This window comes from Trachypithecus francoisi, unplaced genomic scaffold (genome assembly GCF_009764315.1).
Source record: "Trachypithecus francoisi isolate TF-2019V2 unplaced genomic scaffold, Tfra_2.0 Lachesis_group3, whole genome shotgun sequence".
Lineage (NCBI taxonomy): Eukaryota > Metazoa > Chordata > Mammalia > Primates > Cercopithecidae > Trachypithecus > Trachypithecus francoisi.
In genome coordinates, this window is record NW_022681468.1 from 141,279,430 (window position 1) to 141,292,782 (window position 13,353).

General features: G+C 38.1%; 1 protein-coding gene across 1 annotated transcript in view; it reads left to right on the top strand.

Moving 5' to 3' along the window:
- SHC4 (SHC adaptor protein 4) overlaps positions 1–11,596 on the top strand; it is a 149,131-nt gene extending 137,535 nt beyond the window's left edge. The window contains exons 12-13 of the mRNA XM_033190186.1: positions 8,911–10,383; positions 10,630–11,596. Of these exons, the coding sequence (XP_033046077.1) occupies positions 8,911–9,066 (156 nt within the window). The 3' untranslated portion in view covers positions 9,067–10,383; positions 10,630–11,596. The remainder of the gene's footprint in view (positions 1–8,910; positions 10,384–10,629) is intronic.
- Positions 11,597–13,353: the final 1,757 nt, after the last annotated feature.

Genomic DNA, 13,353 nt, shown 5'->3' on the forward strand with positions numbered 1-13,353 from the left:
ATGAGATAAGAATGGTTCAACCAAAGCATTATGGTGTTTCTCAGAACAGAGAGGTCGTTCTGGTTGACGCAAACTGAGAAGGCTCCTTATAGGGTCCATCATGTAAAGCAAACCTTGAAAGAAGGCAAGATTTCAAAAGAGGGACATTTGGAGTATAGGGAAGGAACCATAGGTGCAGACAGAGTCGTAGAATGGTATTAAGCCAAGAGAAGATGAATGACAGTAGCAAAGGATGCCTGTAGACAGAAAATTATCCTGGGAAACGCACGTTAGAGCCATCAATATGGGGCAGAAATGCCTAATTTGCCAGGCAGTGGGGAGGCATTGGCAGTTTTGAGACAAATGATGCAATCAAAGCCCATGTGAGTGGTGACATCAGCAAGATGGCAGAATAGGAAGTCCCAGCCCTCATTCCCCCAACAGAAACAAAGAATTAACAAACCTGTATCGACCAAAATACCTTTATGAGAGCCACAGAATTCACTTCAAAAGTTGTAGTACCTCAGGTGAGCATAGAGCTGAAAACAGTCATGTTGAAACAGGTAAGAAGAACAATTTCACTTTATCTGCATCAACTCCTTCCCTAAATCAGCATAGCTCAGTGTCAGGAAGGAATTCCATGTCTCATGACCTCTCCCTTGGGGGAATGGGGGAAAGAGAAGAGTAGAGCTTGCATGCCATGTTCTGGCTTTTCAGTGGGTTGCCTGAGGGACTGCTTTCTGTCTCACTTCACATGGAGTGCTCATGGTACTGCCATATTCTGGATGCCAGGAGCCACTGAGAACAAAGAAGAGCACAGGGTAGCTTGCTGCAGCTGGCACTCCTCACTAGAAATAGGAGAAAGTACACAACTTGAAGGTTCTCCTTCAGAAGGGAGGGAGGGGAGTGAAGTATGTCCAGAATTCCAGCTTTTTGGAGGGATGACTGATGAACCAGTTATCTGTCCTGCCGCTTGGGGCACTGAAAGGAAGCTGGCATACCTTGGATGCCTGTGACCACGGAGAACAGAGAGAGTGGGGTGGCTTGCTGCTATAGAACCAGAGAACTTGCAGTGCCACAGACATCAGAAGGAGCAAGAGATTACAAGTTCCTGAAAAACTGGCAAACTTCTGTAATTGAAAAATTGAACACACAGGCCCAGAAAAGTCACATCCTCCCACAGAAGATTTTAGAGACCCCCAGAATCTCTATTTGGGCTGGTTGGTGTGATTCTTCCCTTGTATGAAGCCAGTTTGTAAGGAAAAAGAGAGGTGGCTGTTTCTCAAATGCATAGATCCCAACACAGAGTTATGAAACTCAAAAATAATCAGGGAAACATGGCCCAAACAAACAAACAAACAAACAAAACAAATCTCTAGAAACAGATCCTAAAGAAACAGAGGCATATGAATTAACTGACAAAGGATTCAAAATAAGTGTGGTAAAGATGCTGTATGAGCTCAATAATACCATCCATGAACAAAGTCAGAATATCAACAGAGGGAAAGAAAATACAAAAAAGAGGCAGACAGAAATTTTGGACCTGAAGAATACAATAACTGAACTGAAAAACTCACTAGAGGGGTTCAACAGCAGGCTTGATTAAGCAGAAGAAAAAAAATAGCAAACTCAAAGAGAAGTCATTTGAAATTCTTCAGAAAAAGGAACAACAACAACAACAGCAAAATTTTAAAAAGTGAAGAAAGCCTAAGGGATTTATGATACACCATCAAGCAGATCAATTTATGCGTTATTGGATTTCAAAAAGGAGAAGAGAGTGAAGGAGAAGAAGGAGAGAGGGAAAGGGGACAGAAAGCTTATTTAAAGAAATAATGTCTGAAATCTTCCCAAGTAAGGGACAAAAATGAACATCAGATTCAAGAAGACCAATGGACTCCAACTATGAGGAACCCAAAGACATTCACATCATGACACATTACAATCAAATTGTCAAAACCAGAGAATTTTGAAAGCAGCAAGAGACTCATTATGTACCAGAGAGCATCCATAAGACTATCAGCACATTTATCCTAACCCCTGTAAGACTATCAGTGGGTTCAATATATTCAAAATGCTAAAAGAAAAAAGACTGCCAACCAAGACTACTCTATCTGGCAAAACTATCCTTTCTTTTTTTTTTTTTTTCTTCTTCTGAGACCAGTTTCACTCTTGTCACCCAGGCTGGAGTGCAATGGCGCCATCTTGGTTCACTGCAACCTCTGCCTCCCAGGTTCAAGCGATTCTCCTGCCTCAGCCTCCCAAGTAGCTGGGATTACAGGTGCCTGCCACCACACCTGGCTAATTTTTTGTATTTTGAGTAGAGACGGGGTTTTGCCATGTTGGCCAGGCTGATCTTGAACTCCAGATCTCAGGTTATCCACCTGCCTCGGCCTCCCAAAGTGCTGGGATTATAGGCATGAGCCACCATGCCTGGCCAAAACCATCCTTTAAAAATAAAGGAGAAATATAGACTTTCTGAGATAAACAAAAGATGAGGAGTTTGTTACTACTAGATCTGCCTTACAAGAAATGCTAAAGTCCTTAAAGTTGAAACAAAAGGATAATAAACAGTAACATGAAAGTATATGAAAGTACAAATCTTGCTGGTAAAGGTAAATATATAGAAAAATACAGAATACTGTAATATTGTAATGGCAGTGTGTAAATAATTCTGGTTATAGAAGTTAAAAGACAAAAGTATGAAAAATAAGTTGTGTATCATTTAACAGTGGGGAAATGTTATGAGAAATACATAGCTAGATGGTTTTTTCATTGTGCAAACATTTTTGAATATATGTACACAAACCTAGATAGTATAGCCTACTAACACATAGGCTATATGGTATAGCCTATTGCTTGTAGGTTGCAAACCTGTACAGCATGTTAGTGTACTGAATACTGTAGACAATTGTAACACAATGGTAAATATTTGTGTATGTAAACATAGAAAAGGTGCAGTGAAATAGGATATAAAAGATTTGAAATGTCACACCTATATAGAACATTTACTGTGAATGAAGCTTGCAGGACTGGAAATTGCTCCAGGTGAGCCAGCGAGTGAGTGGTGAGCGAATGTAAAGACCTAGGACATTACTGCACACTATTGCACACTTTATAAATACTATACACTTAGGCTACACTAAATTTATTTTTTAAAATTTTCTTTCTTCAATAATAAATTAACTTGAGTTTACTGTAATTTTTTTACTTTGTAAACATGTAAACATTTAAATTATTTTAATCTTTTGACTTTTTTGTAATAACACTTAGCTTAAAATATGGGTTATACAGCTGTACAAAAATATTTTTTCTTTATATCCTTATTCTATATGGTTTTTCCTATTTTAAATTTATTTATATTTTTTACTTTTAAACTTTTTTGTTGTTGTTAAAAATATAGACAGAAACACAGACATTAGGCTAGCACTAGACAGGGGCAGGATCATCAATATCACTGTCTTCTATCTCCACATATTATTCCACAATCTTCAAGGGGCAATAACTTGCATAGAGTTGTCATCTCCTATGATAACAATGCCTTATTCTAGAATGTCTCCTAAAGGACCTGCCTGAGTCTCTTGAGAAAGTGTCACTATTTTCAGAAATATGACCATGGCAGTTTGCTTGCTTTGTTTCTTTTTTCATCATAGATTTGCTCGTATGCAGATAATGCAACATGAGCATTCTTTTTTTTTTTTTTTTTTTTTTTTTATTTTTTTTTTTTGAGATGGAGTCTCGCTCTGTCGCCCAGGCTGGAGTGCAGTGGCCAAATCTCAGCTCACTGCAAGCTCCGTCTCCTGGGTTTACGCCATTCTCCTGCCTCAGCCTCCCGAGTAGCTGGGACTACAGGCGCCCGCCACCTCACCTGGCTAGTTTTTTGTATTTTTTTAGTAGAGACGGGGTTTCACCATGTTAGCCAGGATGGTCTCGATCTCCTGACCTCGTGATCCGCCCGCCTCGGCCTCCCAAAGTGCTGGGATTACAGGCGAGCATTCTTTTCTATTAATGAAAACCTTTTGGTGTTGGGGGTCCATGTTTTTAGTCTTTTCAAGAAGCTTGTTAAGGTCTGAAAAAGCTTCTGCTAAACTCTTTATTGTTAATTTTTGAGGGGATTCTTCTTCTTTTTCTTTGCCTGCACTTTCCTTTCCTTTTGCCTCCTCTTCAGCTATGCCTTCCTGTTTCAGTTCCAATAACTCTTTAGTCAATTCTTTAGGACAATTGCCATTAGGCAACAGGAATTTTTCAGCTTCATTATAATCTTATGGGATCACCATTGTATATGCAGTCTGTTGTTAACCAAAATGTTATTATGCAGCAATAACCATATAACTATAAAATATGTTAATGAATACGCAAACTTTAAAACGTAATTGGTGACATCAATAACATAAAATTGTGTGTGGAGAAATAACAGTGTAGAGTATTTGTATGTGATTGAAGTTAAGTTGTTATCAGTTTAAAATAGATTGTTGTAGCTACATTTTATGTGAGCCCCATGGTAACCACAAAGAAAATACTTCTAGAAGATACACAAAACAAAATGATAAAGGAATTAAAGCCTATTCACTATGAAAAATCAATGAAACACAAAGGAAGACAGCAAGAAAGGAAAAACAGGACCAAAAAAAGCTTTAATTCAGAAAACAATTAATAGAATGGTAATAATTCTTCTCTAGTATTAACTACTTTAAATGTAAATATATTAAATTCTCTAATCAAAAAGCATAGAGTGGCTGAATTGATTTAAAAAAAACAAGATCCAACTACATGCTATCTATAAGAAACTCACTTTATTTTATTTTATTTATTTGTTTGTTTTGAGATGGAGTCTCACTCTATTGCCCAGGCTGGAGTGCAGTGGCACAATCTCAACTCACTACAACCTCCGCCTCCTGGGTTCAAGTGATTCTCCTGCCTCAGCCTCCTGAGTAGCTGGGACCAGAGGGGTTTGCCACCATGCCCAGCTAATTTATATATTTTTAATGGAGACAAGGTTTCACCATGTCTGCCAATCTGGTCTCAAACTCCTGACCTCGGGTGATCCACCTGCTTCGGCCTCCCAAAGTGTTGGGATTATAGGCGTGAGCCACCATGGCTGGCAAGGACTCACCTTTGATTTAAGGACACACGTAGGTTGAAAGTGAAAGTTTAGAAAAAGATATTTCATGAAAATGATAACCAAAAGAGGGCAGGAGTGGTCATACTTATATCAAACAAAATAAACTTTAAGTCAAAATGTCAAAAAAGACCAAGAAGGACATGATATAATGTTAATAGGATCAATTCTTCAGGAAGATATATTGATTATAAATATATATGCACATCAGTGTACCCAAATATATGAAGCAAACATTGACAGAACTAAAGGGGGAAATAGGTAGCAAAATAATAATAGTAGGGGGATTAAACGCCCCACTTTCCATAATGGATAGAACACCAGACAGATCAATGAGGAAAAAAAGAACTTGAACAACACGATAGATCTAACATACATATACAGAACATTCCATGCAACAGCAACAGAATACATATTCTTCTCAAGTACACACAAAACATTCTCCAGAGTAGATCATGTTAGATAACAAGACAAGTCTTGACAAATTTAAGAGGCTGACATCATGCCAAATATCAGTGGAATGAAACTAGAGGCAGAAGGAAAAGTGGTATTTCCACGGCAATAAAAGGGACACTGGAGAAGTGGCATTACATTAAACTAAAAAGCTTCTGCACAGCAAAGAAAACAGTCAGCTTAGTGAAAAGGCAACCTATAGAATGAGAGAAACTATTTGCAAACAATGTATCTGATAAGGAGTTAATATCCAAAATATGTAAGAAACGCCTACAACTCGATAGCAAAAAAAAAAAAAAAGCAACCAATTAAAACATAGGCAAAGGACTTGAATGAATAGAGATTTCTCCAAAAAGACCAAAAAATGACCAACAGGTATATGAAAACATGCTCAACATCATTAATCATCAGGAAAATGCAAATCAAAACCACAGTGAGATAATACCTCACACTTGTTAAGATGGCCATTATTTTAAAAAAAGAGGAAGAAGATAAGAGGTGTTTGCAAGGATTTGAAGAATGGGAGCCCCCGTGCACTATTGGTGGGTGTGTGAAATTGTACAGCCTCTATGGAACACAGTTTGGAGGTTTCTCAAAAAATTAAAAATAGAACTACCGTATGATCTAGCAACCTCACTTCTGGGTAATTATCCAAAATAACCGAAAGCAGGATCTTGAAAAGATATTTGCACTCCCATGTTTATTGCAGCATTATTCACAATAGTCAAGAGGTGAAAACAAAGATCCACCACAGGACTAATGGATAAAGAAAATATAGTATATCCATACAGTGGAACACCATAGAACAACCATAGAAAAGAAGGAAATCCTGTCCTATGCTATAATGTTCTCAAGGAAATGGGTAGTTGCTGTCTGATGGGTAAAAGTTTCAGTCATACATGCAAGATGAAAAAGTTCCAGAGATCTGCTGTATAACATTGTACTTAACAGTTAAGAAGACTGTACTGTACACTTAAAAATCTGTTAAGTGTACAGTCTTGTTAACTGTTATATAACATATATATCCGCCAGTTGCGGTGGCTCACGCCTGTAATCCCAGCACTTTGGGAGGCCGAGGCGGGAGGATCACGAGGTCTGGAGATTGAGACCATCCTGGCTAACACGGTGAAACCCCGTCTCTACTAAAAATACAAAAAAAGTAGCCGGGCGAGGTGGTGGGCGCCTGTAGTCCCAGCTACTCGGGAGGCTGAGGCAAGAGAATGGCATAAACCCGAGAGGCGGAGCTTACGGTAAGCCAAGATGGTGCCACTGCACTCCAGCCTCCTTGGCGACAGAGCAAGACTCGTCTCAAAAATAAATAAATAAGTAAACAAATAATAAATAAATAAATAAAATGAATCCTTGACTAATTGAATTATATTATAAATACATATATATATCTGTTAAATACATATATAACAGATCTCATGTTATATGTTTCTTACCACAAGGAAAAAATCTTGTGTGGGTGAGGTTACAAACACAAGTGTTTGCAGGGCTAGGCCAGTACGGTAAGTGAATAAAGCTGGGCAGGGGATAGAGCGAGCATAAGGTACAGTGGGCTGTGTAAAAAAAGGCACATATCCTGTGTAAGGGGGCAGTCACCACTCAGCTCCAATCAATTGCTGTCATGCAGAGCAGAGGCCCAGTGGGACCAGATTTTATTTTTTTCAAATAAGTCATAAAACCAGAGTTTTATAGGAACTCTCCCTATTTTTAATTCAAAATAGTTCAAACTCTCTGTGCATAACCCCCCCACCCCCATCCTAGTCCCTAGCAGACTGAAGCATATGGGGCATTTGGTCAGAGTGGCCTGTTTACAATCTCTGTACTTGAAAGATTAATTTGACACTTGTATACAGGATTGATTAAAGAGAACGGGAAAGACCAGGGACAGAGAAAGTAATTAGAGGCTTCTAGGTAAAAAGGAATGAAAGCCTGAGGCAAAATGGAGGCAGAAGAAATACAAAGAAGAAGGCAGAGTAACTTCGCAGTAAGAACATAGAATGGCAGGATTGGTCAGCTCATCTGGTATGGGATGGGAATGAGATGAAAACCTCTCTGAGGTTTGGAGCCATTTGAGAGCAAATTGGTGCCATTGTGTCCTTTCCTGTAAATCCTTGAATGTGTATTTCCTAAGAACAGAGATATTCTCTTCCACAGTCATAGTACAAAGATCAAAATCAGGAAACTTAACATTTATACAATACTGTTATCTAAGTCAGAGTCCATATTCAAATTGTGTTAATTATTCCAGTAATTATGCATGATTTTAATATGACAAAAACCAACATCTAGACAGAACTCCAGGAATCCTTTGTAGGAGAACTAGCAGAAATACATAACGAGGAGCTGCCTTGTTGCATGCCTTCCCTTTCCTGGATGGTTACTAGCCACCCTCCAAACAGGAGCACATATATAACCAGGCCACCAAACTGGTGGAGCCACAATGGATAGTAATGTACATCTTCTGTCTATGCACAGGGTACTAGGAAGGGAATTCCCTAGAAGGCATGCCATAAGAAAATTGAATTTCTTTGGCATGCAGACAGTAAGTTCCATGCAACAAATATCTGTGAATCAGCTACTATGAAGTCTGTGGGAAGGAGATGTGAATGCCTGTTAGAAAGGTCTGAGGAGGCTTCTTGGAGAAGACAGGAATGCTGAGCCTCCAAAGAGAGGCAGGAGGTAGGACTTCTCCAGAAAGGCCTGCTTCCGACAGAGACAAGGTGATATGGAAGCACTGTGGTTAACAAAGATAATTACAATCCTGGGATTCATGCTTGTATGCAAACCAGTAAAATAGTCATAGAGATAGTAACATAGAATATACCAAGCAATAATACTGCAAAGAGGCTGATTGCAAATTTGGATTGGGTGACAAGTGCCTACCATTTTCCTAACCTATTGGAAAGGTTGCTTTACAATGGTAATGAGGAATGAGGAAATCGTTGACTAGGGAATACAGAGTCAACTATTTAAAAGCACCTTTTCTCCTAGCCCTTTGGGAGGCCAAGGTGGGCGTTTGAGCTCAGGAGTTCGAGACTAACCTGGGCAACATGGTGAAACGCCACCTCTACTAAAATACAAAAAAATTAGCCAGGCATGGTGGCCCGTGCCTGTAGTCCCAGTTACTCGGGCTGAGGCACTAGAATTGCTTGAACTCAGGAGGCGGAGGTTGCAGTGAGTCGAGATCGTGCCACTACACTCCAGCCTGGGCGACAGAGTGAGACTGTCTCCAAAAAAAAAAGAGGACCTTTTCTTCAGCAAAGTATATATCTGGCATTTCCCCCCTGATTGTTTATATCTTTCAGGAGAACTACTATAATTTAACCTAAATATATTTGTACTTCTTTTTCAAGGTGAGGACCAAGGATCATGTATTTGATAACGTCGGCCACCTTATCAGGTACCATATGGATAACAGTTTGCCAATCATCTCTTCTGGAAGTGAAGTAAGCCTTAAACAACCAGTGAGAAAAGATAATAATCCAGCACTTTTGCATTCCAACAAATGACAGTATTGAAGCACCATCACACTGATATTTCAAGAAACCCCATTTTGTGTTAGGACACAAAGATAATTGAAACTTTGTTTGTAGATAAAATAGAGCACAAACCGTGAAGTGCATCTTTCCAAGACCATCATGGATCAGGTCCTCTATCAAATGAAGAACTAACAAAAATTGATCTTCAGTAATGAAAATCAGAAAAGAGGAAGAGGGTTGGTCATTTTAAAAGAAATTATATGTATGCACGAATGTCACTTTTTAAGGCCATATTGCATTGATAACAAGCTAAAAGCACAACTAAAATTTCACATGCTAACGACAACTTGAATGAACTGCTGGGGCAGTGGTATGTGCCTTTCAACTTGATAATTTGGGGACATTTTCATATTGGGAGATTAATTCTAAGTATCTTCATGTTCTATGACTACAGAACCATTTGCCAAAAAAAAAAAAAAAAAAGCTTTTCTTGCTACAAAAAATAAGCATTTTTTCTTGAGCCTTATTGACTTTATTACATTGTCTGTTTAGTAGCGTTTTTCACTGCAATGTTAAAATAAATATGACATTGAATTTGAACTGTGTGGATGTCAGTGGAATCAAATCAAAAGCCACTCATGTGGCTGTCTGTTTCATTGGACTGTCCCATTTGCTGGTTAAAAGGATTGGGCCCCAAATTCTCTGGCCTGGCATTTCTCAGTGTTTGCTATTCAGACTGTTCAGATGCAGCATGTGACAAACTGAAGAGGCCAAATCTATCAGTCATTTCTGATTTCATTATATTCTCCCCATCTTCCTGCTATAACAAAACAAAACAAAACAAAACAAAACAAAAAAACAAAAAAACAAAAAACCTCATGGGTGCTTGGATTTAAAAGATGGCAAACAAAACCAGTATTCTTCATATTTACTATTCAAATTGGTTTCATTCTTAGTAAAAGTACAGAATTTATTTGAAATTATAGGAAAATTTCTTCTTGATTGGCTGACACTGAATCATAGTTCCTCACCTACATATATCCTTAGCACCTGGTATACATATGATCAGACAAAATGCAGAAAGAAAAAAAAACATATTGAATGAAGCACTTGGAAAGATTTGCCACATGTAGACCAACTGGTAAACTAACAGAGTGATTAAGCATGGTGTACAGAAAAGCATGACGCTGAGGCTTATCAGTGTTACCTTCAGCAAGTTGCTGAATCTGTTTGGATTCCAGTTTCCTTGGCAATAAAACGAGCTAAATGGGGTAGGTGAATTTGGAGGACTACTTCAGTCCTAACTTAGTACAAGTCTCTAAAAAGCAAGTTTTTCATTTGTTTGAGGTCGTTATTTTTTTTTTTTTTTTTTTTTTGAGACGGAGTCTCGCTCTGTCACCCAGGCTGGAGTGCTGTGGCCGGATCTCAGCTCACTGCAAGCTCCGCCTCCCGGCTTCACGCCATTCTCCTGCCTCAGCCTCCCGAGTAGCTGGGACTACAGACGCCGCCACCTCGCCCGGCTAGTTTTTTGTAGTTTTTAGTGGAGACGGGGTTTCACCATGTTAGCCAGGATGGTCTCGATCTCCTGTTGAGGTCGTTATTGATAACCAGTCTGTACAGTTAAGGTAAAAAAATTAAGCTTTTCTTCTATAATCTGTGTCCATACTCACAGAATGAATGGCACACCTGAGATCAACATTCACAAAGTTGAGACTCCAAACCATTTGGTCTAAAATATTGAAACTTTGGAATAATATAGGGAATGATGATAAAAGTGGATTTGGTTTGAGTAGCAGAAAACTACTTCTGTCCTTTTCTTGCCTTTGCAAGAAAAATGTTTTTGTTTTTGTTTTTTTGGTGTGTGTGTGTTTTTTTTTTTTTAAATCTTGAGTTATCTGGATATTGCCTTAACTCCATTTCATTTTGGCTATGTAGATACAACTTAGTCTTTGTGATTGTGATATATTTGCTAAGTTTTAAATAGAACTTCTTTTGGATAGAAATCATTAGAAACCAAGCATACTGAACTCTAATATTTTACTGTAAAGGCTTATGATTTTTATTTCTACTGCCATTAACTTTTTAGATGGATTTGTTTCCTCTTATACAACTAGAATTAATGTACTTTTCACCAATTTTCCATATACTTTAGGTCTTGATCATTTGTTCTTAAAAAGGGGATCAGCATGGGTATAGACATTAGAAATGTATGGGTAGTCTAACCACTTTTATCCGAGACAGAGCAGGGCTGTCGTCTCAGTGTAGCTGAGCAGAGTATTAACTTGGTAGCAAGAGTTCCTGATACAAATAGATGCAATGACTGTAAATGGTGTCAGCAGTACACATGGATAATCAGTATTTGACTGTAATAGTATAGTAGTTAAATACGGCACTTAAAAATACCACAGACACAGTTAAAACAAAAGGAAACAATAAAAGGAATGTCTGCATGCTATTTTATTTAATCTCACATTCTTTATCTGTCTTAAAGTGGAAATCCGTTTGCCTACAAATACCTGTAAATGACTTTAAAAAATAAATGATTATTGCTTTGTGACAATTGACAGAATATGTCTGATGTTTGGGATTTGGAAACTGTCATTTGTAAAATGTATCAGGGAAACACATTGGCTCAATCAAACCGGATAATTCAAGGTGAATTTAATAAAGGGACTATTTACAAAGGTGTGGACAGAGTTTAGGGAAATCAGGAGGGAGAATGCAGTGCCCTGGGGCCAATTAAGGGAAACAGGGAAAGAACAGCTAACCGAATCTGGAGAGGGAGCTGTGTGCAAGGGCTGCCTTTTAGGAGCTGTGGCCTGTAGTGGAGGAATGCAATCAGCCCTGCTGACTCAACTAAGTGGCAGTGAGGGGCATTAATAACCCAACATTTGTCTATTCTCCCTATCTATCTCCTGCTGGGATTCTCCACTGGCCCAAGCAACTTGAAGACAGAGAGCAAGGGAGCTCCTTGATGCAGTTCTGGAGGTCAGCCTCCTGGGAACAGAGGGGATGGAAAAGACTAGAGGGGGAGATCTGGAAGGGCAAATAAATGGAGTACATCCAGCACAGAGGACTTTGAAGAGAGTCAAGCTCCTAAAAGCATTAGAGAGGCTTTGGGTTAGTCAGGAAGGCAAAGCTAATTTGCAGAGAAATAAGTACAGATTTTCAGGTAACCATAAATGAATTACAGCAAAAATGTCAACTTGTTATTATTATTAAAACTCAAACTATATTTTGAAGCATTGGTTATTTCGCTCAAGAACAACTTCAAATGCATTTCAATCTTACAGAGATCCTTTTAATCCCACCTTCAGATTTCTTGCAATTCCTTCTACTAATTTTGCCATTTTATTACTTGTAATTACATATGGAAAAGTAATGAACCTGACCCTGTTACCTTTTATGATTGGAATTATAGACTGACAAAAATTATAATATGAAATCACTGTGTCAAACATATGTGAAATATGCCATCTGCATCTGTGGAAAATATTTAAATATCGACATATTAGTGTTCCAGATGAATTGTCTATAGTTTGCCATAGTCTTAGTAATGGGACAAGTGGTTTTAGCCTGTGAATGAAAGATAATTTATCACGACAGACTCTGAAAACATCAAAAGAATGACAGGGGAATGCCACACACAGTTCTACACATAGAAATTTGACAACAACTTAGATGAAACAGACCAGTTCCTCAAAAAGTACAAACTACCGCAATTTAGCCAATATGAAGTTGATCATTTGAATAACTTTATAATGATTATGAAAACTGAATTCACAATTACCTCCCCAAAAGAAATTCCAGGTTCAGATGTTTCACTGGAGAATTCTATCATTTGAAGAAATAACATTAATACTGTACAATTGCTTCCAGAAAATTGAAGTGAAGGGAATACTTCTCAATTCATATTTTGAAGGTAAAATTACTCTGACATCAAAACCAGACAAAAACAGCACAAAAAAAGAAAACTACTGATGAAATCTCTATGAGTATGATCAAAAATCATTAACAAAATATTATCAAGGATTATTCCCCAATATATAAAAAGAATTATGCACCATAATATGACTAATTAAGGTTAATTCCAGGAATACAAGGCTAGTTTAATGTTTGAAAATCAATCACTGTAATCCTATATTAAGAAGCTAAAGAAGAAAAACCACATGATATCAGTTGGTGCCGAAAATGCATTTGATACAATTCAACATCCATTTATGATAAAAATTCTTAGTAAACTAAAAATAAAGACCATCTACAGAGGCCATGCTTGGTGGCTCACACCCATTACCCCAACACTTTGGGAGGCCAAGG